This window comes from Hippocampus guttulatus, chromosome 6, assembly GCF_054856545.1.
Source record: "Hippocampus guttulatus isolate MCC_2025c chromosome 6, RoL_Hgut_1.0, whole genome shotgun sequence".
In the NCBI taxonomy this organism is placed as follows: domain Eukaryota; kingdom Metazoa; phylum Chordata; class Actinopteri; order Syngnathiformes; family Syngnathidae; genus Hippocampus; species Hippocampus guttulatus.
The window spans coordinates 13,571,654-13,596,961 of NC_141266.1; the positions used below are offsets into that span (position 1 = coordinate 13,571,654).

The 25,308-nt window shown below is 40.8% G+C and overlaps 4 protein-coding genes and 1 long non-coding RNA gene across 13 annotated transcripts in view; 3 read left to right on the forward strand and 2 right to left on the reverse strand.

The window, feature by feature from the left end:
• Window positions 1-797: 797 nt before the first annotated feature.
• Window positions 798-8,757, forward strand: LOC147203589 (uncharacterized). Its single transcript, XM_086114550.1, has 15 exons — window positions 798-892; window positions 2,175-3,637; window positions 3,717-3,848; window positions 3,947-6,040; window positions 6,113-6,235; window positions 6,319-6,462; window positions 6,607-6,726; window positions 6,812-6,967; window positions 7,069-7,181; window positions 7,265-7,397; window positions 7,474-7,625; window positions 7,703-7,799; window positions 7,905-8,066; window positions 8,142-8,305; window positions 8,397-8,757. The coding sequence occupies exons 2-15, from the start codon at window positions 2,272-2,274 to the stop codon at window positions 8,493-8,495; spliced, it is 5,055 nt and encodes a 1,684-aa protein (XP_085970676.1). The 5' UTR covers window positions 798-892; window positions 2,175-2,271; the 3' UTR covers window positions 8,496-8,757.
• Window positions 8,758-8,928: 171 nt separating this feature from the next.
• Window positions 8,929-14,459, forward strand: cyp21a2 (cytochrome P450, family 21, subfamily A, polypeptide 2). Of its 2 annotated transcripts, XM_086113695.1 has the most exons (12): window positions 8,929-9,151; window positions 9,413-9,535; window positions 9,636-9,725; window positions 10,096-10,250; window positions 10,396-10,491; window positions 10,693-10,803; window positions 10,890-10,976; window positions 11,342-11,413; window positions 11,767-11,880; window positions 13,037-13,203; window positions 13,945-14,048; window positions 14,127-14,459. In XM_086113695.1, the coding sequence occupies exons 1-12, from the start codon at window positions 8,929-8,931 to the stop codon at window positions 14,372-14,374; spliced, it is 1,590 nt and encodes a 529-aa protein (XP_085969821.1). In that variant the 3' UTR covers window positions 14,375-14,459. The 2 variants fall into 2 exon arrangements, with proteins under 2 accessions (XP_085969821.1, XP_085969820.1); XM_086113694.1 differs by having other exon boundaries at window positions 13,945-14,459.
• Window positions 9,534-15,483, reverse strand: LOC147203591 (uncharacterized). Its single transcript, XR_015101189.1, has 4 exons — window positions 15,339-15,483; window positions 13,013-13,168; window positions 10,084-10,243; window positions 9,534-9,983 (listed from the first exon to the last, which is right to left on the reverse strand). It is a non-coding gene; the product is annotated as an uncharacterized LOC147203591 (long non-coding RNA).
• A 715-nt stretch (window positions 15,484-16,198) lies between these two features.
• Window positions 16,199-17,831, forward strand: LOC147203592 (allograft inflammatory factor 1-like). Its single transcript, XM_086113541.1, has 6 exons — window positions 16,199-16,273; window positions 16,366-16,427; window positions 16,514-16,580; window positions 16,663-16,704; window positions 16,796-16,961; window positions 17,050-17,831. Exons 1-6 carry the CDS (start codon window positions 16,255-16,257, stop codon window positions 17,132-17,134), a joined length of 441 nt encoding a protein of 146 aa, XP_085969667.1. The 5' UTR covers window positions 16,199-16,254; the 3' UTR covers window positions 17,135-17,831.
• A 783-nt stretch (window positions 17,832-18,614) lies between these two features.
• Window positions 18,615-25,308, reverse strand: part of LOC147203593 (uncharacterized) — a 37,052-nt gene continuing 30,358 nt past the window's right edge. For 6 of the 8 annotated variants that reach the window (XM_086113855.1, XM_086113854.1, XM_086113856.1 and 3 more), the window contains 5 exons: window positions 24,870-25,247; window positions 24,334-24,456; window positions 22,608-22,718; window positions 22,444-22,524; window positions 18,615-20,511 (listed from right to left, as the gene is read on the reverse strand). In XM_086113855.1, the coding sequence (XP_085969981.1) occupies window positions 20,482-20,511; window positions 22,444-22,524; window positions 22,608-22,718; window positions 24,334-24,456; window positions 24,870-25,247 (723 nt within the window). In that variant the 3' untranslated portion in view covers window positions 18,615-20,481. The remainder of the gene's footprint in view (window positions 20,512-22,443; window positions 22,525-22,607; window positions 22,719-24,333; window positions 24,457-24,869; window positions 25,248-25,308) is intronic. The other 2 variants (XM_086113860.1, XM_086113861.1) reach the window with 2 other exon arrangements.

Here is a 25,308-nt window from a genome sequence, read left to right on the forward strand (position 1 = left end):
GATTGGAAAAAAAAATCATAAAATTCATTGAATGTGCTCTGTGATCAAAAGTGTCTGTTTATTAATAGGCATGCGTGCTGCAGTGGTTGGAAGTGTTGCACCTCTACAAAATGGCACTCATGCCCACTTGCTTGCAAAGCTTGAGTTAACTCGTCTTCATGTGGTTTACAAAAGGACGGATGGTGGGTGGCCATTTTGGTCCAAGATGCAGAGCGTCCACAGAGCATTTCTTAAGATGTGCTGGATAGTTGGTCTCTTACATAACTGTGGTGTAGTTACCTCTCATTAATGCCAACAGACGGCCGATTCATATAGCAGGAGGTTCCTGTGCCCCCAGAGTGGCCACTGAATACCTGCAGTGTTATGTTATGCATTGCAGCTGAATCATGATTCTAACACCGAGCATTCATTCAATCACTGTTGATGTGTCTGCGAGTGTATGTTTGTTTGTGTATGTGTGAGTTGTACGTACATTGTTATGCATACAGTGTTGGGTAACATTATATTGGAGGGAAAAAAAATCACAATGAACCAACTTTAAAATGAATTGAAGATAAATGATAACGTATTCAACTACATTAAACAGGGTGTTCTTAATTGAGATAGTGGTCAACAATAGAAGATCCATGGGAAAGGACCTGAAGTCAATGGAAATGTACCCATTTTTTTGTCGAGCTCCAATATTTTCAGAGGTGGTTGAGTGAGTGGGATAGCTTGGGGGAGGAGTTGGGGGGGGCGGGGGCGGAAAATATGTGGGGGTCCCTTAAGTAGAAGCGAACTTTATCCCTTGCCACCTTTCTCCTGCTCAACTCCCACCCTTCAAGTCTGTGGACAATTTTCCACTCAAATGGAGGGAGGCAAACAGAGATAAGATACAAAAACCATTAATCAGGTAAGTGCCTCTTCATCCAATGATAAGTTGGGGTGAGGAAATAAATGTATTGGTATTGATCTCTTTTAACTGTCAAAATATCATGCATTTTGGCGGAGAACTGATGTGTATATTGTTTAAATATTGCATGAAATCTGCATATTTGAAATTAAATACATCAACTGCAAACCCAGTTTTGTGATATGACCGTGCAAAAGCTGTTTCAAATATTTGCCAGTAAAAAGATTTTTGGCTCGCATATTATGTTCATACAGGTCTTGTGAAGGCAGCCCTTTCATTCACTTCAAGTGTCCGGTAATTGGTTAAGGCGCATGCATCTTTGATTGCAAAAGTTAATGTAAATTAACTTGTGATAACTTACGCCTTCCCTGTTTAGAAGTTAAAGTGGTGCACTTCAGTGCAGTACATACACTCTTAATTGCCAAACACAAAATGTAGGTCATCTGGTGTTGCAATATGTTGACCTGTTGAACAGTTTACTTGATATTCTATCAATTACATTCAGCAGTTTGACATATTTCTTTAGGTGGGTTTTATTGGCCGCGGCTGCTGAGGCTTATGTAAGCTTCTGTGGAGCGAAAGACAAACAATGTCCCACAGTCCCATACAGTCCCCCACTGTTCGTTCTCCACTAAGGTTCACCATCAGACTTCTTCCTTCCTGTTCAAAACCATCTAAGATGGACTGGGCAAGCAGATGAATGGACTATTATGGGTGTGGGTCGGAACACTGTCACATTATGTCAGCTCCTATTTCATATAGGTTTATTTTGAAATTGCACAGTAAATGCAGTTTTGATCAAATGTGAATCAAGGATAAGCTTTCTTTAGTACAATATGTTAATAAAATTATATGTTTGTATGTCTGTTCTGAGTAAATGGAAGAGACTAGGATTTACATTTTTACATGAATTTACGTGTTTATTTACTGATACAGAAAATCAGCTAAAACTGATGGAATGGGTTTTGAGGGCATCGTTTGTGGATGACTGCTTAATTAACCTTTTACCTTCTCGGAACTTATGATCACAGGGTTTAAAAAGCTTGAAAGACCACTTTTTTTTTTTTATGAAAAAGTACTGTCTTTCAACACTGCCATGTATAAAGACTGAGCATGAACCTTACTTTTAGTAGCCAACAAATGGTCATCAAGACTCCAAGATGAGAAGACATCAAGATCAGAAATTGACTGACTGAAAAAAGCAATACATAAGATCCTCAGATTTTTTGAAATTGTTGATCAACCAAAAAGACGCAATTAATCGTGTTCTTCTCATTTGTAGGTAAAAGCTGGCTCAACCCAACGGAAGAAAAACGTCATAATTTTAAGAATAATATTCAACTGATATTCCAAAGTCAATCTCTGGTTACTGCCTCAAAATGTTGTTTTCACTTGGACTTCTCCTCCTTCTCACTCCATTTGCTTCACTTCAAACCAGCACCAATCAGAAGAGAAGATCCACAGAAAATGCCTTGACTAAAACCAATATTGCTTTCACTGCTCCGAAACCAAAAACCAGCACCACTCCTGCCAAACTGAACGGCCGCCCCACCCAAAATTTAAACATCAACCAGACAGTTTTACCGACTCTTCTCCCCAACCAAAAACCTTCTGTACTAAACCTTACAGCAACCGCTAGAAGCAAGCCCAAACCGACAGTGAACTCCACCACTGTGTCCCCACCACTGAAGACATCCACAGCTAGTGGAACTGTAACCAAGAAGGACAAGCTTACAGTGTCAGTTAATCAGACAGGTTTAGCTAAACCCATAAGAGCCAGTGAAGTGAAGGTTACAAAGGGCAGTCATGGACCCACTGGAGCCCTTAACGATCAGTCAGCAGCCATAAAATTAGCAATAGTCAACAACACTAAAACCACTAAAGAAAAACTTCAACTTTCAGTCAATCAAACAGCTTTTGATAAATCTCTTTCGGACAGCAATGGGAAGATTGCCAAAGTCAAGCCAGGCCCCACGGGAGTTCAAAATGCTCAGTCAACATCCACAAAGTCAGCCAGTAGCACAAAAACCACCAAAACCAAGCTAATAGCCTCTGTCAATCAGACTGTTGTTATGAAATCTCCCTACACTGGAGAAGTGAAGAACTCGAAGGAAAGTCCTGCCCCCACAGTCCAGACTCCTCTCTTAATTTCAGCAAAGGCCTCTACATCCAGCAGTTCTGCCGCTGTCAAAGTGAAGACCATGGGATCTGATAATCACACTGTCGGAGTCAAAGATTTGAAGAACTCCAAAGTTAAACCGACTTCCACAGTCCAAACTGCCACACCTGCAAAGGCTGCTGCACCCAGCACCCCAGTAAAAGTCAAACCCCAGACAACAGCCTCTGCTGATCCTACAGTTGTGGCCAAATCTCCCTCTAGTGGTGATATCAAGAATTTAAAAGAAAAACCTGTGCTCACCGACCAAAATATAACGAGAGGTTCTGCTGCTGTCAAAGATAGGGCCCAAACCTCTGCAGATCAGGCAACTGTAAACAAGGCTCCCAGCGACACTAAAGTAAAGACTGTGTCTTCACAGCCAATCAAGGTGGTTATTGCTAGTGACTGTCAATCAAGCAACACCAAAGAGCATGAAGTAAGCCTAAAACCTGGTGCTCCGCTGGTCATGACACATAAGATCAGTTTGATGCCCGGTGGCTGCACTGGCGGATGTGAGGCCGAGATGGCCGAGCTGAAAGGACGCTTGGCCAGACTGGAGAGAGAGATATCCTCGCTAAAGGACAAATGTATGGTTATTAGCTTCCTCCTATATGGCTGCTAGTCTCTGCGTTTTAATATAACAGAACTGTTTTTTTCCCCAATCAGGTCCGTGTTCTGCAAACTGTCCAAATGATTGTAGTGACAATGGAGAATGTCAGAAAGGAAAATGCATTTGCCAGGAACGATTCATGGGTCCAGACTGTAGTCACTGTGCCCAAGGAGCCGAGTGCAGTAAAAGTAAGTGATTCCCTCATGGATTGAATGACTAAATGTGAGTAACTGTAATGATCCTAAATTCAAACTCTAACAATAATCCCTCTTCTCTGTAATGCCAGAAGAAGCCAAAGGAGTGATAAAGGTAAAAGTGGACACAGAATCCCAGAAAGAAAATAAAGAAAGAACCACTCTTAAGGAAAACATAGAGGACAGAACCAAAACGTCAGTGCAGGTGCAACTGGAGAAGAAGGACCAGAGGAAAGGCACTGATGCCAAAGAAACCGACACGAGTTCAAAGTTCGCCACTACTGCTAAATTAGGTCTTGCAAAAGCACAGATCAGCTTGGATGCTTCTGAAAAGAAAATTATCATCAAAGGTTCCACAAAGACCACTGTCCCTACTGTTGGCCAGATTCTGTTGAAGCATGAAGGCAGAAAGCAAGAGGAGGCCCGCAAAGGCAAAACTATGGCTAAAAAAACTCCTCTTAAAGTAGTAAAGGAAGGAACCATGGCTAAATCATATTCAAAATCCCATCAACTCAAAGATGAACCTCAGTTTAACATAAACCAGAGTGATGCAAGAAATTTAAATAGAACAGCAAAATTTTCAACAGTTCTTACCAGGATGGTGGCAACCAACAAAACATTTGCTGGAAAGGACGCCAAAGACCAGTCCACACTCATTGAAAAGAATTCAACTCAAGGATTAGAATCAACACAGATTAAAAAGGTAAAAGTGGATACTGCTGTACATTCTGTTGATGGAAACACTGATAAACAGACAAATGTGCCTGCTGTTGAAGACATAAACATTGATCCTACCAAAACCAGACAAGGGAGGTATTCAGTAACGGATGCTAAAACTGGACATACATCTACATCTGTGGTCTCTGGTGATGACAGAAAACCAGATGCTGGCAAGAGCACAAAGGGGAGGGATGCTGCAACAGTGCACTCTGTGGATGGCAAGTCCGGAAAGTTGGGAGGTGCAAAAACTTTGCATTCTGTTGATGGCAAGACTGGACAAGGCAGACAAACTACAACTATGCACTCTCCTGACAGCAGAAGTACAGATGCTAGCAAAACCGGAGGAGGGAGGGATACCAAAAAATTGCATTCAGTTGGTGCAAAGCCTGGACAAGGCAAACATACTGCTACTGTCCAGGTGGTTGATGACAGAAATGTCGATGCTGGCCAGAATGGGAAATGGAAGCCTACGAAATCTTTGCACTCGATTGATGACAAGATTGAACATGACAGACATACGACAACTGTGAACTATGTTGTTCGTAAGGCTGAACAAAGCAGACAAACTGTGCATTATGTTGACGACAGAAACACAGATGCAAGCAAGACAGAAAATGGAAGAGATACTGTAGCAAGGCATTCTGTTGATGGCAAGACTGGCCAAAACAGAGACACTATGACAAGGCACTCTGTTGGTGGCAAGATCGGACAAGGCAGTGGCACTGTGCACTCGGCTAACAGCAAGACTGCACAAAGCAGACATACGACTACTGCGCACTCTGTTGACAATAGAAACACAGATGCCAGCAAAACAGGGGAAGGGAAGAGTACCATAACAGTGCACTCTGGTGATGGCAAAACTGGAAAAGGAAAAGATACTTCAACTGTACATAGTTCTATCGATACCACGGATGCAAGCAAGACAGGAAAAGGGAGTGTCACTCTGAAAATTCAGAACGTAGTGAATGCCTCTGTTGCAGCCACTTCAGACAATGCTCGAGTTTCCCAGAGCCAAACAACGACCCATGGCAGCTCCATGACAAGTGCCACAAGGACAGGAGGATTAGGTTCTGTGAAAGTTGTAAACATCTCCTCCCACAGCTTCATCCTCTCATGGTCAGCACCACAGGGAATGTTCAAGAACTTCACAGTGATCAGAAGGGAACCGCAAACAGAAGGCGATGAGGAAGAGTATGAGGAGTTTGAAGAGGAGGCTTTTGAGGGAGACAATGTTTATTCAGCAAAGAACAAAATTGAGGTCCAGGTACATAAAGAGAGCTCCTCTTCAAGTAAAGTTGTTGCATCAAAAAGTAAAACAGAAAGCAAGAGGATCATGCTGCTGGTACCTGGCAGTGTGCGATCAGTTGAATTCAGTAACCTTCGCACTAATACGCGCTATGTCCTGCACATATATGGTACGGCGGTGGACCGAAAATCCAAGATTCACAGAGTTATTGCGACTACAGGTAGAAATCAAATGCACTACATTGTTCCTTGAGTCAGTGAATGTGTCCAAACTCCAAGTCTTTCTTCTTTAGGTCCAGAGCCAGCCACAGATATGCTTTTCAGTAACATAACAGAGACATCACTCATGGTCTCCTGGGCTAAACCCAAGACAACAATCACAGGCTACAAGATTACATACACCCACATTGTCACAGGTATGTTTAAAAATGCAGAATATTGAAATGCATAATCATTAGTCGTATATAAATGTTGTATTACTTATACTTTTTCCTTCAAGGTGAGACCCGTTCCGTGAACTTGGACTCCCAACAGACTTATGTGGTTCTTTCCAAGTTGTCTGCTGGATCATCCTATATTATCACTGTCACCACAACACAAGGGAGAGTCCATAGTGATGCGCTTGTGTCCATTATCACCACAGGTACAACAACTCTGTTCTCAAATTGTGAAAGTCCTGCATATTTACTACAGTGCGATTATTTAAGATATCCTTTATTTGTCCCGCAATGGGGAAATTACAATCAGAATTCAGAAAGGAAAAAGATTTGCTGTTTCTCATCTGCAGTGCCCGCCCCACCAACCCACCTACGAGCCAACAATGTGACAGATACCAGAGCAGTGCTACAATGGACTCCCAGCTTGGGCAAGGTAGACCGCTTCATCATCAGCTACGAGTCATCCAAGAGTGAGTGATAGAACCATAAATCTAGTATCTTGATGATATGATCTTAGTGATTGCAAAACCAACTAATTGATTCTCCGTTCCTCAGCTCCTAATGTGACTGTGACAGTGATGGTATCTGGAAACGCCGTGGAGCACCAGCTGAGAGGCCTTCAGAGAGGGACTATGTACACCATCAAAGTCCTGAGCCAGAAGGACAGTCTTCAGAGCGCAGCCATTACAACAACATTTACCACTGCCAATGGTCAGTAGATAGATGCAAGTTAAGGACTGGATCAAGCATGTTTGATCAGGTCCTGAAGACACCAGAACTTACTATTTGGGCATGTATGTATCTTTCATAAGTGGTCAAAGCCAGCGAAGTGGGTGCTCGCTCTGCTCTGATTGTTTGGAGAAGTTCCACTGTGGTTTATCACAGCTACAGACTGATCTACCAAGTGGTAGGAGAGGAGGCAATGGTGAGTCCAAGACCTTGATTTTTGTTCCCAAACAATTAAATAAATCCATAGGGTATTACTGTAATTATTTCTGTTTATGCTAGGAGCTTATCCTAGAGCCCACCATCACAGAGTATAAACTGACAGGACTGTTACCCATGTCACGCTACAACGTTCTGGTGGAAGGCGAGAGAGATGGGCGTTACACATCAATTGTAACCAGCGAATTTATCACAGGTAAACCTCAAACCCAAACTCATCCGTCCACTCCAGTGTTAACGCTCATTATTTCCCCTCCAAACCCATTTCATAGGTAAGCTGCGTTTCCCCTACCCGACCGAGTGCTCTCAGGAGCTGCTGAATGGAGCTCTTCAGTCAGGAGAGGTAGACATCTACCCCGAGGGAAAGGAGGGCCAGGGCTTCAGAGTCTACTGCGACATGGAGACTGATGGAGGCGGTTGGACGGTGAAATGAAAGTTATTGAATTAACTTGTGACATGACAGAATATTTTCCTCTAGATGCCTCAATTTGTTTTTTTTAGGTGTTCCAACGACGAATGAATGGAAAAACAGATTTCTACAGGACCTGGAGTGAATACAGAGACGGCTTTGGAAACCTTAGTGACGATTTCTGGCTCGGTATAGTCAAAGTTTGCTTGAGTAATCACTAAACAAACAACCGAATGTCACTTAATAGTATGATTTGTGTGGACATCACGTTTTTCTTCCGACCACCACCAACAGGAAATACAATTCTGCACAACCTCACCAGCATCGGTCCCGTGAGCTTGAGGGTAGACCTGCGATCCGGAAACGAAACAGCTTATGCTCACTATGCTAACTTTTCCATCGATTCTGAGGAGAATCATTTTGCCCTCACAGTGTCTGGATACACAGGAACAGCAGGTGACATGTTTTGTTCAATCTTGCAAGCTATCAGCAGAACTTCATTGCAATTAACACACTGTCATTCTTGGCCAGGTGACTCAATGAAGTACCACAATGAACGTCCTTTCTCAACCCGGGATAAGGACCCTGACTCTTTGGGCATCCACTGTTCTCGGGCCTACATGGGAGGTTGGTGGTATAAAAACTGCTACAAAACCAACCTCAATGGACTTTATGGCATCAACACTAATAATCAGGTACAATACAATCAGGAGTTACTGGACTTTTCTTATCCATGTTTCTACCCACTGACCAAAGAGAATCAATGTTGTGGTTAATCCAACGCAGGGAGTGGTGTGGATAGACTGGAAAGGTAAAGACTCCTCCATTCCCTTCACTGAGATGAAGTTCAGACCGTCCAGGTTCTCTCCTGCGACACATGGCTAAAGATGATCAAGCTCGCAAGAACTCCATATGAAGAAAGGATCTCATTGTTATTGTGTGTCATCATTCAGCTGTTTGATTTTTAAGTGTTCCACTTCAACAGAGCCTTATCTCTGTTGAGCCCTCTGTTGAGCTTTCTATTTTGCTATGCGGCCCATCCAATTCAACAGGATGGCGTTCACTACTACTGTAAATATGCACTGTCTCACTCGTTGAAATAAATGTAGGTCTGATGTGGCCTGGTTTTACATTAAACACATCCTGTTAAGGGACAACTAATGTGTCGTCCTTCTTTGCATGAAACAAAAACATTGAGAATCAATCTGTCACGTTGCCAAGGGAGTGTTGTCATGTCCTTCGCGGGGACACCGATTTTGACTCAAAAGAAAACATTTAGATGCCCTTGATATGAACGGCAAAAGTACCCACACATGCAATGCAGATGAGAGATGCTTTGGGTCACTATAAATGGGGCGAGAAATTTGATGAAAAGTGTTTCGAAGAGGAGCAGCATCACAGGAGACACAAGATGCCAACAGAGGTGGTGGTGTTCACTGTGGCAGCTGCCCTACTCATTCTGGTATTAGCGCTCCTGCAAACTTTCTTCAAATCTGCACCAAGTAACGACTCTCAGTGTCCCAAAGGAAAGACTCCACCAGGTAATTCTTTTCAAGATAATGTCCAACAAAAATGATGCATATCATGATTTCTTTATTTTTAATCAGAAAAAAATACCAGCCAAAATTTTGAGGGATGTTTTTTCCTGAAAAATGAAGAGTAATGTGTCATGAGAAACATGCTTTTCATTGGACAGCAACGGTATCTACATGGCCCATATATCACTGTCAGAGATTTTTTTTTGTCATCTTATTTTTCCTTTTTTTCTTCTTCTTCTTTTATTTATTGTTTTTCCTTCTCAGGCCCTGCAAGCAGTTTCTTTATAGGCAACATGATGGAGTTAACTCACGACCATCTGCCAATTCACTTAACCCAACTCGCACAGCGCTACGGACGCATCTACCAACTTAAATGTGGAAACACTTGTAATCACCAACATTTTAATTGCTTCTTGTGAACATTTTTTGTTCATCTTAACATGTACGGTAGACACACACCAAATACATCTTTCATTCTTTTCTTCAGGCATGGTGGTTCTGAACAGCACTGAGGTCATAAGAGAGGCTTTGGTGAAGAAATGGTCAGACTTTGCAGGGAGGCCCCTTTCATTCACAGGTGAACACTATAGTGGTTGGCATGTCTGCCTTACAGTCAAGAGATCCGAGCTCAAATCTTGCTTAGAGCATCTCCGTCCTTATTTTTAGGACACTCTGGTTATCAGCTATATTTCCAAAATGTGCATTTTATTTTAACTGAAGACTCTAACTTGTCCAAAGGTGAAAATGTGAGTGAGAATGGTTGTTTGTCGCAATGTGCCCTGTGAGAGAGTGGCAACCAATTCAGGATGTCCCCCTTCCTCTTGCCCTACGTCAGCTGGGATAAGCACCAGTTCATCAGAGACGCTCATGAGGACATGTGCTTTACAAAATGAACAGATGGATGGTTCAATTTGAATTTGTGACCGTGAACTTACCCTCTTTCCTAGGAGATGTCGTGTCTGGTGGAGGGCGCTCCATTTCTCTGGGAGACTACAACGATGAGTGGCGAGCCCATCGCCGCCTGGTCCATGGCGCTTTGCTGCGATGCTGCCATGATTCGTTGCACGGGTTGATTGAAAAGCAAGGGTTGCATCTCTGCAAGGTAGGTAGACACAACATCGCAGGGAAAAAAAAGAGTTTAGAGAGAGTCCCCGCTGTTCCTGAACTATAAATGTGACCATTATTGGGCTATTTGATAATGATAATGAATGGTATAATACAACGTTGGTTGTATCTTTCTTTTGTAGGTTCTGAAGGCCTATCAAGGCAGTGCCGTTGATCTCTCTGATGATTTCACAGTGGCAGCCAGTAACGTGATCACCACGTTGACTTTTGGAAAGGAAGTGAGTTTGTGTCCCTTTAAAGGAGGCGGGTGACCTCGAGGGACACACATTTGATTTTTGAAATGGACAGTTAAGTCAAGTCATTGATAGTTAGTGCATGCATTATCAGTTAGCATAAATGCATCAATAGTGAGAGGAAATCCACATTCCAGTCTTCAGTTTTTAAGCATTATTGTTGATGTTATTGATCAATTGTTTCAGTATGACAAGAGTTCTTCAGAGCTGCAGGAATTACACAACTGTCTGAATGAGATTGTCGCTCTATGGGGCTCCTGTTGGATTTCCGCCCTGGACTCCTTCCCTTTGCTGAGAGTCAGTTAAAGAAATAATAATTCAAAAGTCTGTAAAAATCATGAATATAAAACATTTAATGTAGAATGTAATCTGTTCTCTCCAAGAAATTACCCAACCCTGTTTTCTCCCATCTCATGCAAGAGGTGACTAAGAGAGACAACATCATACGCAAACACCTCAAGGACTACAAGGTCAGTGTTCACTCATGTCATTGCAATGTGGTTTGTTTTGAAAGGATACAGCCTTTGGGGGTGAAAGAGGGTGACTCATTTGTCATGAGAATTCAAAACAAACATTCTCCTACACACTTTCTATTTTAGCTCTTATTTTGGAGGATTCTTTCTTTGGTTCTGGTGAAAGGCAGGAACAGTTTCTGTTTGGCTATTTATGCTAAATGAAACAGGGTAAAAAAAAAAATCTCTCAAAATTCATAATTTTTACTTGTCGGTGCTTACTGGGAGCACGGATTGGCTGCGACTGCCTGGGCGCTGCCCTTTGTAGCCCAGGTGGTACAATTAGTATAATCTTATCATCTTTTGTTTTGTCTCTTGTGCAGTCACAAGACAACAAACCTGAAAGCACCATCACACGCTACTTCCTCCAGGGACTCGATACGAAGAATGGAGTGGTAATCAGGATCATTTACAAGCATTCTTATGGTTAAATCCAGATATTGGTGGAGAGTATCAGTGACACAGGTTCTTGTGTTTGGCAAATACCACTATAAATGCCTTTGGTGTCCTCATTAGAATAACTCAAACATCATGAAAAGGCAGATTTTTTCTGGTTGGCATGTATGTAGAGTATTGTCCAGAAAGATATGAAGTTCAATGGAAATTCTTAACTTTTGGGGCTTTCAAAGGCACCCTATAGTGACAATGACTGTTTCATATGATTGTTTTATATCAAATCTACTGTGGTGATGGATTAAATATACCGTACATGGACAAAAGTGTATGTGGTTGCTGTGTTGGCCAACAGCAGCTGACGGACATTCATGTTCACATGGCCACTGTAGACCTGCTCATTGGAGGAACGGAGACCACAGCGGCCTTGCTCAACTGGACTATAGCATTCCTCTTGCACCGACCAGAGGCAGGTCACGTCAGCATTTTCATTCCTCATTTACTGTATGTACAAACCCCAATTCCATTGAAGTTGGGATACTGTGCAAAACGTAAATACAAACAGAATACATTCATGTCTAAATCCCTTTCAAGCTATATACATGTGAATACACTTCAAAGATGAGATATTTAGTCATGTTTAAACTGACAGCATGTTTACCACTGCATTTTGTTATCTTTCCCTTTAACAACACTCAATAAGCATTTGGGAACTGAGGACACTAATTGCTTTAGCTTCTGAGGACACTCATTGCTGGAGCTTCACAGGCAGAATTCCTTCTCATTCTTGGTTGTGTACAACTTCCGTAACTTAACAGTCCAGGGGTTTTCGTAGTTGTAATTTGCACTTCATAATGTGCTCCATATTTTCAATGGTTGACAGGTCTGGACTATTGGCAGGCCAGCCTACTACTCACACTCTTTTACTAAGAAGCCATACTGATGTCATACATGTAGAATGTGGCTTGTTGAAATAACCAGAGGTGTCCTTGAAAAAGATGTTGCTTGGATGGCAGCTTATATTGCTCTAAAACCTTTCAGCATTAATGGTGCCTTCACAGATGTGCAAGTTACCTTGGCCATGGCCACTAACATCCCACCATAGCATCACTGATATTGGCTTTTCAACTTTGCTCAGACAACAATCCAGATGGTCTTTTTGTCCTGAGCTCCATGATTTTGACAAACAATTGGAAATGTGGACTCGTCAGACCACAGCATTCTTTTCGACTTTGCGTCAGTCCGTTTCAGATTAGCTCAGGCCCAGAGAAGCAAGTGGCATTTTGGGTGTTCTTAAAATATGGATTACGCCTTGTATGGTCGAGTTTTAACTTGCATTGGTAGATATAGCGACAAACTGTGCTAACGGTCAACGGTTTTCAGAAATGTGAAATGAAAGTACAGTATATCTACAAAAAGAACAACAATGTTCATAAGTCTGAACATTAAATATCTTGTCTTCATAGTGTATTCAATTGAATACAGCTTGAAAAGGATTTGTAAATCATTGTATTCTTTATTGAGTTATGTTTTACACAACATCCCAAATTCACTGTAATTGGGATATGTAGATACATTACCTTTGACATGCATGTGCTTACTCGCTCCTCTGCTGTACCCATCAGGTCCAGAATCAGGTGTATGAGGAGCTGTGCACTGTACCAGAGGGTCACTATCCCAAATATAGCGAGAGGCACAAACTTCCTGTCCTAAGTGCGCTCATCAACGAAGTGCTCCGACTCAGGCCTGTTGCTCCTCTGGCCGTACCGCACAGAGCCATCCGAGACAGCAGGTCAAAAAATTGGAAACATGCAAAGACACAGAAGTGGTTAATCATTAAGTCATTTCGTCATGACTTTTGTTTTTCCAAATTTAGTTGCTTTTAATAAGGCTCTAGTGTTAGAGTGGGGTTTTTTTTATACTTTATTTTAGGTTATTTTTAGTCTGAGTATTTTTTTTTTATATGGGGTATTTCTTATAATTACAAATTTTATTGCTAATTATTGTTAGTTTTAGTGTTGTAAATGTAATTTTAGTAATTTTTTAAAAGAATTGTATTTCATTTACAAAACAGTTTTTTTCCAGGTTTAGTTATATATTTTTATCAACTATAATAAACCTGCTATAACACACCTGTGTTTTTAGTTTCAGGGATTGGCAAATTGAGTGAAATATTTTTTTTTATTAAATAAAATAACATTAGTCACTAAAAATGTTATCCTTATAATATTGATAGTGAATACAACTGTGAAGGGTTGCCATGGATAGGCTACAGCACCCCCATCACCCTTGTGAAGATAAGTGGTTTAGAATATACGGTAAATGGATGGATATATTATTGTACAGTAAGTGTACAGTATATGTATAATATGTACAGTAAAACAAACAGATTCCAGTATCTTTTGAATTACATCAACTCCGAATCTCTGTAATTCATTCAAATAAAGTGATAGCTATTCAATGAACTTGAATACTGATGAACTGGCTTTGATGAAGTTCCTCAACTCATTAAAGTGAACCGATGCTTGTGTAGTATTGCAGGTTATTACATCCCCAAGAACACAGTGATCATCCCAAATCTTTTTGGAGCTCATCATGATCCTTCAGTCTGGACTGAGCCGGACAGCTTCAAACCAGGTAGGATATATTTTTTTGAAAATGAACGGAATAAATTATATTTCCTTCTACAGCAAACCTCACCATTTTGTCTTTCAGAGCGTTTCCTGGAGGGAGGAGGGGCCTCCCCGAGAGCTCTGATTCCCTTTGGAGGGGGGGCTCGTCTCTGTCTGGGGGAGTCAGTTGCCAAAATGGAGCTTTTTCTCTTTACGGCCTATTTGCTGAGAGATTTTCACTTCTTTCCCACTGATGCCTGTCTCCCCGACCTGAGGGGCGTTGCTAGTGTTGTACTCAAGGTCAAGGCATACAAAGTTATTGCATGCCCACGACCTGTTCACGACAACTAAAGTCTTGAACTATTTATGTGGCTTTAAATTGTGAAATGTCCAATAATTGAGGATTGCTGCACACTTGCCGACTAGAACAGATTGAACAAATCAGCATCCTTCACTTTTGAGGGTTTGTCTGTTTGTTTCTACTGTAACTATTATTTCAGTACCATTAAATGTGATCAATGCAAATATTTATTTCATTCGAAACGTGGTTCTTTTTTAGGGTGTAGGTTTTTTATATTTAATCACAAATCATCAGTTAGACAATGCAACAGTAATTCATCATTTCATCCAACGTTTCTCCTGAAAATACGACACCATGATCGGGTTCATGATGATACATGAGATCATTTGGTACAAAACGTTATCATTTCTACGTTGACCGATAAACACTTTTTTCAGGGCATCTTTAAAAGGAACAACAGTGCCACTATGTGGAGAAAATACGGCACTACAACACTTTGATCGGAGGAACAAGCTGGTTTGCGTTTGAACCTTATCGTTCCTTTTCCCTGGCCATGACATGACGGTCGGCAGGCATGACTGTTCTCTGGCATGACTGTTCTCTCTTCGACGAAAAGTGGATTTCTAATGAAGTCCCGCCTTCGTACAGAACTTTTGTGGCTAGCTTTTCAGCACGATCAACACAAGTGATTGGTTGTTATGTCAGTCAGTCTCTTTGGAGTACATATGAAACACTTAAATAATATTTTGTTAGTTTTACTGTTTTATTAGTTTCAAGATTATTTTCCAGTAAAAATTGTAAGAAAAGCAAAGGGTCAAAGATTTGTATTTTTTCTTTTAAAGAATGGCTGGCACCTAACATAAGGCAAAACCCTTCCACCAAAGAACGCCTGCAGTTGCGAAAGATATACAAATGTTACTTTCACTACACACCAAATAGTTTAAATTCTGTCTATTCAACATTCGTCCCTGCATGAACTAAAAAATGACAAAATAAACAAGCAAGAACACTGACCTGGCAGGAAGTGCATGATCCACATGTGTACGCCACGATCACGAGACCCAAGACACAGCATGAGTAGGCCTAATGGTGAAAGGAAATGGGGATGATTTTGAAATTTCAGTGGGAATAACTTTATATGTTGAAAAAAATAATAATGAAAATAAACTACTAACGGACTAATTACAACTAGACTTTAATTGAGTGGTTTTTCTGCAGCACGTACACCACTCTTTTTCAAGTTAGTGGCAAAAAAAAAGTCACTTTCACTTGTTCTTTGGTGTCTGTGTGCTGCCTTTTTCAGTTCAATCTATAAAGTCCTAAAATAAACCATGGTTTATTTTTATTCTGAAAAAGTGCAAAAATTCTGTGGCGAGTGTACACCTATGAAGACAATAAAAAAAAGTAACTCAGGGCCAAACCTGTGAAACACATCCCAATTTAGGGATTGTAATATTGTGATCACTTTTAAATAATGCTAACGAGAATATACAGTATATATCTCAGATCCTTCATTTACGACGTGCTGACATATTAAATTTCAAGGTTACAGTCAGCCACGAAAAATACATCACCGTGTTTCTCATTTGTTTTATATTTATTGTGAGATACACGAAGAATGTAATCAATTGACGGCTTCCCTTTGTTACATTTGAAAGGATGTTGATCAACACTGTACATTCCAGATGTCTTCCCCACGAATGATATCATTTGAAAAAGTTATTTTGAGAAACATCCTACGTGCCGTCACAAAAAATGTGAATGACACTGCATCTTCCCAAACATGATGGCCTTGTGCAACACAAGTCTTGTGAAAAAATGTGAAAGTCTGATGGCAGCTTTAATACTAAGAGAAGTTCACTTCCTCTTTGGACTCATTTTAGAGAAGCAACAACAGGCTGCGTTTAAATTTCTCTTTTGCAGTGTACAAATGGACAGCAAAGTTCAAGGTTGGTTATTTTGCGATCCATCTTTCTATATTTTGCTCGCCATCTTTCACTTGTCGAACCAACCATTAAAGATGTGTTTTTGTTGGTGGCAGGTGGTAAAGCGTACGGCCTCCTCAAGTCTCACCAAGAGGACAAACTAAACGCCATCAATGAGGTAAGACATAAGGATGTCTTATATTCAAGAACACAATGTTGAATTCCTAAAAAAGAAACAATAAGTGTTATTTTCTTACCTGATAGGCTTTTCTGTCTGATGAGCAGTATGCAGACGTGGAAGACCTTGCCTGCAAGCTTGACGTGTTCAAACGTAACAACTTTAAGACACGGTGACTAATTGCAAATGTTAGTCTCTGTTCGATTTTAACTTCTTTTTTTTTTTAACTCTCCAGAGAAATACATGGAGTTTGATCTTAACGACAAAGGGGATATAGGTAAACCTTTGGATTCATGAATTACAATTCCAGAGGCCATGAGCAATGACTATCTTTTGATTTTTACTTTATTTTTGGTGGTGGATTTTAGACATGATGGGCTTAAAGCGGATGCTGGAGAAACTGGGACTTGCCAAGACTCACTTGGAGTTGAAGAAGATGATGTCGGAAGTGGTTGGAGGAGCATCCAAAGAGACAATCAGTTACGCTGACTTCCTAGATATGATGCTGGGAAAAAGGCATGCCATTTTGAAGCTGTGAGTGGAACTGCAGGCCAATTTGTCCTCTGAAGTTTCTCTACAGACGGTTGCCACATGCACTTATATGTGATTTCTTTGATTTCAGAATTCTTATGTTTGAAGGCATGAACAAGGACGAGAAGAGACGTGAGGGACCAGCTTCTCCCAAAAACTTCTCAGAATTACCCTGAGGGAATTTTCTCTAACACATCATAGGTTCCACTTAATATTGGGGATCGACACAGGAATCAATTATTATTATTATTTTTGTGGAAGTGATTGTTGTTTAATCTTGTCTTGAGGTGAAAAGGAGTTGATCGCTTGGCCTTGACTAACAGCGGCCATTTTGATTCGGTCTCAACGAGTCTGTGCTGTGAAGAACATGACGTCAGACAAGATCGTGAGCTTGTGCAATCGCGTTGAAATATTTGAAAACATTTGATGAATGATCAGTCTATTTTCACCATCGTCATGGAAGTGGATACAAATGCCCACCCTCTACCTCTACCTATTATGTAACCATTGTAAATTATTTGTCATGCAATATTTAGCCTACTTCCTCGAATGATTTTTTTTATATTGAAATATGTATATATATATATGAAACATGCCTTCGTTGCTCTTAAAATAAGATGTTCAAGAATCATAAATATTCAATATGATGGAAGCCAGATGAAATGTCTTAATGTACACTAGGTTTGCTTTCAAAAGAATCTATCAACTGTTTCTTTGTGTTGGAGAATCATACAAAACATTCAAGCCAAACCTACAAAATGTCTTGCATGGGTCAAGAAATAGCATGTTTCTTGCAAGTTTCGTGGAAATCAATGATGACGTTTTGTGCTTCTATACAAATGGTGATTAAAGATCTTTTCTGGAAAAACCAAATTGCCTCTGAAGTAGTAATGAAACCTTGACGGGCAAAGTTGTAAAAATTCCGAAAACATTTAAAACAAATCCTCATCAAATGAAATAAAAATGAGTTTGGACGTTCATCACAGTTCTTTCATAAATTCGATGAAAAGTTGTGATACGGTATAAAGGAAGTACTTGGAATAAAACTCTGCTCTTCCCTTACACTCGGATCGTCCAGCATTTTACCACACAAAGAATTCAAATCATCTTTTCCGCGGCAGCCTCACATTCTGGACTAAAGGGGTGCCCGAGTCCAGTCCTGTTGTCCATGTTTCCCTCCGCCAACACAACTGAATCACAGGCCGAATACGGGCTCTCCAAGGCCGCAGTTGGACATCCCTACTTTTGTATGTTTTGTTCCCACATCATTCATAACATTCCTCCGCATTTGCTTCTGGACCCGGATTACAAAATGAGACCGGATGAGTGCAAATTGTGTCAAAGCGGACTAGTTTCAGCTTGATGACGAACAAAGACGTTGCGCATAATTACCAAATCCCTTTGAAATCTTGCCCTTCAAGAGATATTTTGAAATGAATTGTTCTCCACAGCAGCGTTTCCCAACGTTTATGTACTTTCAGCATGTAATTGTAATGCCTGCCACTATACGTCAATGTCATAGACAGACGAACAAAGATACTTGATGTGCATTAATTAAATAGTGAGCCACGGCGAGGTGCTGTATAGTATCCACGGAGGCTTTTGGGAAACAAAGTCATACTTTGCATAGTGTGCAGAGTCCATTAAGAGGCAGAATAATGTTTATTTCATTTTTTTAATAAACGACAAAGAAGAATCACAAAGCAACAATGTTTTCCACCATCTAAAATCTATTTTTCCCATGTGAAATTCTAAATTTCTTCTGGGGAGGTTGCCGTTGTCGTAGCTACCAGGTTTGCGACCGAGACTATGAAACACGTGGTCTAAAAAGGGACGGGTGTGTTTGACAGCGTCTATCTTCTACAGAAAAGCACATAAGACAGCGAGTGGGCGCAAATCTACTTGGACTATGTGGTAAAAGGCTTTACAAACTTTCTTGATATAAACTCGGTGACGTCTCTAAACGGAAGCCGCTTTTTCCTTGAAATGTCACAGTACATCAAATCACATAAAACAGTTGCTACTTTACAAATAAATTACTGTATAGTAGAACGTAAAAAAAACAACAAAAAAAAAACAACAACAACCAAAAACGTGTGCTCCTATGACATCAAAAGCCACATTTACCAGGACAGCTGCCTTCGCCTCCCACTTGCGCTTTTACCCAGACGAGCCACAAGCGCAACGTGTTCTCGCAAGAGTTTCCTTGGAAATTGTACAAAAAGTTCTGCACGATATTTGGTCACATTTGCCTGTTTTCCAGAGACTGTGCCCCAAGGACAAATGTTATTTTCCCATAAATGCAAATGAGTTAATGAGGGCTTTGTGTCAGGGGGAAAATGTGACTATAAAATGTATTGTTAAAATGAAGCCTTTTAAAGCCACCTCCATTCTTGCACGCATTCCTCCGAAATTCTCGTGAGAACAGGCTCTTTCCATGTTTTCACTTCACTCGGCTGACCATGAATGTACGTTAAAAGTAGGGACAGCTAGAAATAGATGGACATTGCTCATACATTCTAATTGAGGTCTGTGGTCTTGCGAAGTGTATTAAAACCTGAGAGAAACAGACCAAAAGCGTTCAACGTTTATCAACGCGTCACAACTGAGGGAAGCACAACGTTACACCATAGCTAATTAGTGGCGGGGCTGACTGACGAGGTGTTCCGCAAGAGGAACTGAGTAAGGGCAAATCACGGAAGAAAGAGACCTCCACTTTTGTCAACGGCAAACTTAAATCGGGGGGAGGATATGAATAACTTAAAATTTTCAATTTGTACAAACACTATAAAAGCATTACACCTATAAAATAGATGAATATGTCAAAATAGTTTTAATTCAAACTTTACAAGAACTTTTAGGCTACATGTTGTCAGCTGGTCGTAAAAGAACAAAATTTTGGTTACCGGTATTTGTTTTTCCTGAGCAAAACCAAACAACTGCCCGAATCGGGGCACAGAATTATCTTTGTGAATCAATGTGAGCTACATAATTGTATCCGATGTTTCTCCTGAAAGTAACGCTTGAATAAACAGCAAGAAGAGTTCCCTTGTGACTACTCCAAGGGAATGAACACTGACAATCGAAATGAACTCAGAAACAGTGCATTTGTGAAATAAATGTCTTTTTTTTTTCCAAATGGGAAGTAAACGAGTTTCAGAGCAAACACGTCTGCTACAATTGAAAAGAGAAAAGCAAACATGTCTGCTACAAATGAAGAGAAAGAGAAATATGTTTTCAAACAATGGAAGTGGAAGTGAGAAGCTTTCCAGACCCTCTGTAAGTGAGGTTTGATCAACAAACACGGAGCAGCCCTCTAACTTTCTATGAATAACTCAAAACCATAAAGAGAACGAAAACAAACACGATCTACGCAGATTCGGCTACCGGGTGCACATTCAGAGATATGTGTGCGTGCGTGCGTGCGTTAAGTGTCGGTCGGTCAGCGTGTGCCGAGTGCTGCACTCTGACCAAGGGATATGGGAGATGGACAGTCAAAGTGGGAGCTGCGCGTGGTGCCCAGTTACAATGCTGATGCGCCGCCATCTTTCTCCTGGAAGAGATATAGACCATATAAAAATTGCTTCAATTCTAATCATGTTGGGAATAGTTGAAAAGGACCGTATTTTCCGCACTGTGAGGCACACCTAAAATCATTCAATCTTCTCAAAAGCCGACAGCGTGCCCTTTAATCTGATGGGCCTTATGTATGGCGTTACGCAGTCTCGTTATATTCCCCAATGATTTGTTTCCCTGTTAGTGCTCCTGTGCCATCTCGTGGTGATTATTAGAATTGACATGTGCTTTCGCCAACACACACTCAAGCAGACAACTACTTTGTAAGCTCTGCGCAGCCATTATGAAACAAAGATAATACCAAAAGCAAAAGCATAGTTAACTACTGATTAAACGAAGGAAGAAGGATATTTAGCCCCTTGTGGATGTGAGCCCACGAGGTCTGTGTGCCTTTTTCCTGAATCAATTAATTGTCTTCATAACTTTTGACTTTTATTTATTGTTTTGTGATGCCATTTGTATTTATATGTTTAATGTCCGTGTTTGTGACCAGTTCTGCATCACTTTGCTCTACAATAAATAAAGCTGTATTGTATTGTATACTCTTTAACATAGCTCTATCTAGTGCGGGGGTCGGCAACTCGCGGCTCTTTAGCGACATCTAGTGTCTCCCTGGAGCTTTATAAAAGATGTTTGAAAAGGGAAAAAGATTTTGATAGTAGGCTAATATAGCTCAAATCGATATAGATACATGTTCCAGCTCCGAAAAAGGAGAACTGTGGTGTTGGTTTTTAAAAACATACACTTTATTTATGCTTTTAACAGTCTCGACAAACACAGACACGTCTGCGTCCGACTCCGTGCCTTCTCTCTTCTCGTTCGACTCGAGAGGCGTTCAAAGACAGCCTCCGAAAAAGGGAAATTAATGATCACTTCAGTGACACAAAGAAAAGCGAAAATGCACCAAAACAAAAAATCAAGCGAGGAAATCATAAAATACATTCTATGGGGGCGTTTGTGAACACACAACAAAGGAATGAATAACATAAATAATTCTGAGACAGTCCAGTCTCCTACATACATACAGCATGTGTTTCCTTCATTTAAGTTTTATAGAACGCTTTTATTTTTGTGCGGCTCCAGACATATTTGTTTTTTTTTGTCCTTTATGGCTCTTTCAACGTTTTGGGTTGCCAACCCCTGATCTAGTGGATGCATAGCGCAACCATTATTGTCGCCTCTATTCTATGCCCTTTGTAATGCATTGCGCCCTACATATGAAAACAGTTTTGAAATAGGCCATTCATTGAAGGTGTGCCTTATAATCCCAAGGACTTTATAGTGCAGAAAATACAGTACTTTTCCTTTAGATTCACATAGCTAACTGGTCGCTATTTGAAGCTAACGTACTGTATAGAACCTCTCGCAACAACGCATTGGCGCTTTTACGATCTGGCTGCCTTGAGATCGAGTTTCAGAGATGTAACAGAGGCGGGACGCCGCCGGTCTACAAAAAATAAGATTGTAAAGGGGTGGACAATTTCCAGTAAATTTCCCTTAGGTTTCCAGTAGATTTTCATGGGAGTTGAGATGGGGAATTTGGAACATATTTACTTAATGGAAACTTTCCATTGCAATGATATGAGATTATGCAAATTGAGGGTACTTTAGTGGAAAACTTCAAACATAAATACAAACATTCTATTTTGTAAAAGCAGAGATTCCATGAAAAATAATAACTTTCCTTCCGACATGTGAAGAAGGCATGACAGTCTGTTAATTGTGCCACCAAATTGTGCAAAATTTCGCATCTGTTCTTGTGTTCAAGGGTATATACTGTATCGCAAAAATGGGAAGTTTAACTCCCGACGCTGAGTTCTCCGCCTCGTTGTATGTCATTGAGTCTAAAAAGGTTATTGTTATGTGAAAATGGGCTTGTCAGTTTATGGCATCAATGGAGCTTTTGTACCTTATCCTGGTCAACATCACTGTCAGCAGTTATGACAATTCTTTTCTCCACGCGAGTTTCTGAGGAGCCACTTTTCACAATCTGCTTTCGGGAAAACAGCAAAAATATGTGAATAACAGGAAAATATGAGAACAGAAGAGCAGATTGAAAAACCAGCAGCTGACCTTTGAGATGTGTGTAGTGGTGGTAGTGACGGTGGTGCCACTGATGGTTTCTGAGGTCTGAGAGATGGACACGGTGCTTTCTTTGTCCTCTTCTGTCCCATCAACTGCACCCTGAGAAAGACAAACCAAAAAAAAAAAAAAAAAAAATCAACATGAATGGTTGTAGACAACCACTACGTACGCCATCTGAACTTTGTTGTGTATTGCAACGGGCAAGTTGCTAAAAATAGGTTACTTCGCTCAAGCTATTCCCAATGGGTGTGCTGCAAGAAATGTTCCAATTCCACCTCATTGGTACAAAAACGATTACCGTTTTATTTTTCAATGAATGACTAAATATACACTATCTTTGATCATGTAGCTATGTCAGTCTCAACTCAACTGTATTTATAGAGCACTTTCAAACAGCCATCGCTGCATACAAAGTGACGTACAATGAGCAACTATCATATATACAACAATAAAGCAATAGATCAGTAACAAGGACGGTAGAAAGCACGAAACAGTAAAACTAAGATCAAGTCTGAGTCATGCTGAGTCAAATGCCAAAGAATACAAGTGAGTTTTGAGGTGGGTTTTAAAGATGGGCAGCAAGGGGGTTTACCGATTAGTGATTAGGCAAAAAAAAAAAAAAAAAAAAGCTCTGGCACTACATGGCAAATAACCTCAATGGGGATAATAAATACAACGTTTGTCAACCATTTGACATAAAAATGAATGGTACAGGTACCATTTTTGGTACCGGCGATCGACACAGTAGGCAATATTAGATTCTGACAACTTGATAAGCATGAGAAAAAATACTGGGGTATGACGGTATTATTAAAATCATGTGAAATATTTCAGAACTGTGTTTTATTTACCCAATATTTTTTTGAAATATTTGGGTAAATAAAAACAGACATTTTCCTCCCAGTTTTGCAGAATATATTTTATTTTTAAACAAAATCTACAATATTTAGTACAGAGGAAATGTGTACCATGTTAAGTTTAAATAAATAAATGTTGACACTCTTCTCCAGCTTTAATTATTCTTTGTAAGTCACAGTGTCCCAACACTGGTGAGCCATTTTTGAACAGACCTGTGGGCTACTCATGTTGTCCACTCGTACCCGCTGGCACAATTTTTTTAAGGACAATGCACATTAATCAGAGCAAAACAGCATCCATTTTTCAGTGTCTGTTAGCGTCTTGACCATGCGAAACTGCTCACCCCCCCCCTTTGCTCACCAAGAGGAGAAAAAAAAAGTTAATAGGTGGCAAATAACTTCCAAGGGGCCGCTTGTTTACTCAACTCTGCAAGCAGCCAATCAATCATCTTGTCCCTGCTTAGACACCTCCTCAAAAAATACAAAAAGAAAAGAAGAGGTCATTACCACTGACAGCCATTACTGAAATGGTGACTTTTTAAAACCACGGTCAACTGTCAAACTTGTCATCAGCCCATGATTAAGGGACCCCAAAAAATATTTTCCAAATACAGCCGGGAGACTTGGGACCTGTCTTCCTTCACACTATCACAGACGTGGCATACAAACAATGACAAATTCATTGGATTCCAGTGGGAATCATGATTTTATGATTAGCAACCAGGTAAGACACGGGGCTCTGTGGTTTGGCTTTATTCCTAACAGAACTACTCACACTTTGCTGATGCTTCTTCCTTCAGGTGACTACTTGATATAGATGGAACAGTAATGGCTGAGGCTAGTTCTGGAGCCCCTACCTTTGCAGACTCGTAGGTGACGGTCTTGGTTGGGACGATAGGGACTTCTGTGGTGGAGATGCCACTGGGTGAGGAGTTAGGGACAGCTGTGATGGTGACTGTATGGGTCTGCACCAGAGGCGGCTGTGGATGGGAGCATAGCCCCATGAGTGGCTGTTTAACCTGACAGACACCTTGCAACCCACAGCAAACCTTTCACACCATGCATGCCTTCTGAGGCAATTCCCAGAACAGGTTTATTCATGATGAAATAAGCCCGTTCTTCGAATCATTCCCTTTCCATCACCAGTGATTACAAAAGGAAAGCAGAAAATATGAAGCAGGGGTCCCAGAAATGAACAAAAGATCAAAACCAAGATGGTAAAAGAAAGTTTAGATCATTTGTGGCATCGTAGAGAGCACCATCACCATATCTGAGAGCCCAACGCGCCACTGTGCAATGCTGCAGTGAGAAGCAAGTGTACTTAAATACACTGAAAATAGTAAGAAGTTTGGAAAGAGACGGATAAATGAGCCTTAAGGCGACGGGAGGCTACCTGGAAACTTTGTATGACCTGTGGACCACCGCTCATGAAATACGAAGCAGGAGAAGATCCAACTATACTCCCAGAGTGCTCCGAAAATCTGGGACATGAAACTTCTTCTTTCTGGGTCTCATCTAAAAATGTACTGCTGGGGTCGAGGGAGGGAGGCAACTGCACCATCTCCACCTCGACCATTGGCACCATGGATGATCCAATCACCACAAGTGCTTCCTGATCAAATGACTTGTCAAAATGAACTCTGGGAGCCACAGCGCTATGGCAGTGGCTCACAATGGGACTGGACTTGCTGGAATAGCCCAAACTCACAGCGGTTTCCTCGAGTGCAGCTCTGGTCTCTGTACCTCTGCACAGCGGACTAATGTGCAAGCTCTACAAGAAAAAAAGAAAAATGCCAATCTGTGTAAATCATAACGATGTACTGCAGTCGTAC

Coding starts and splice junctions, on each gene's coding strand:
- cyp21a2 (XM_086113694.1), top strand. CDS start 8,929: ATGCAGATGAGAGATGCTTTGGGTCACTATAAATGGGGCGAGAAATTT. Junction 9,152..9,412: donor CAAAGGAAAGACTCCACCAG/GTAATTCTTTTC, acceptor TTTCCTTCTCAG/GCCCTGCAAGCAGTTTCTTT. Junction 11,414..11,766: donor TCGATACGAAGAATGGAGTG/GTAATCAGGATC, acceptor GTTGGCCAACAG/CAGCTGACGGACATTCATGT.
- LOC147203592 (XM_086113541.1), top strand. Junction 16,428..16,513: donor AACTAAACGCCATCAATGAG/GTAAGACATAAG, acceptor CTTACCTGATAG/GCTTTTCTGTCTGATGAGCA. Junction 16,705..16,795: donor TAACGACAAAGGGGATATAG/GTAAACCTTTGG, acceptor GGTGGATTTTAG/ACATGATGGGCTTAAAGCGG.
- LOC147203589 (XM_086114550.1), top strand. CDS start 2,272: ATGTTGTTTTCACTTGGACTTCTCCTCCTTCTCACTCCATTTGCTTCA. Junction 7,626..7,702: donor CTGATGGAGGCGGTTGGACG/GTGAAATGAAAG, acceptor TGTTTTTTTTAG/GTGTTCCAACGACGAATGAA. Junction 8,067..8,141: donor TGGATACACAGGAACAGCAG/GTGACATGTTTT, acceptor ATTCTTGGCCAG/GTGACTCAATGAAGTACCAC.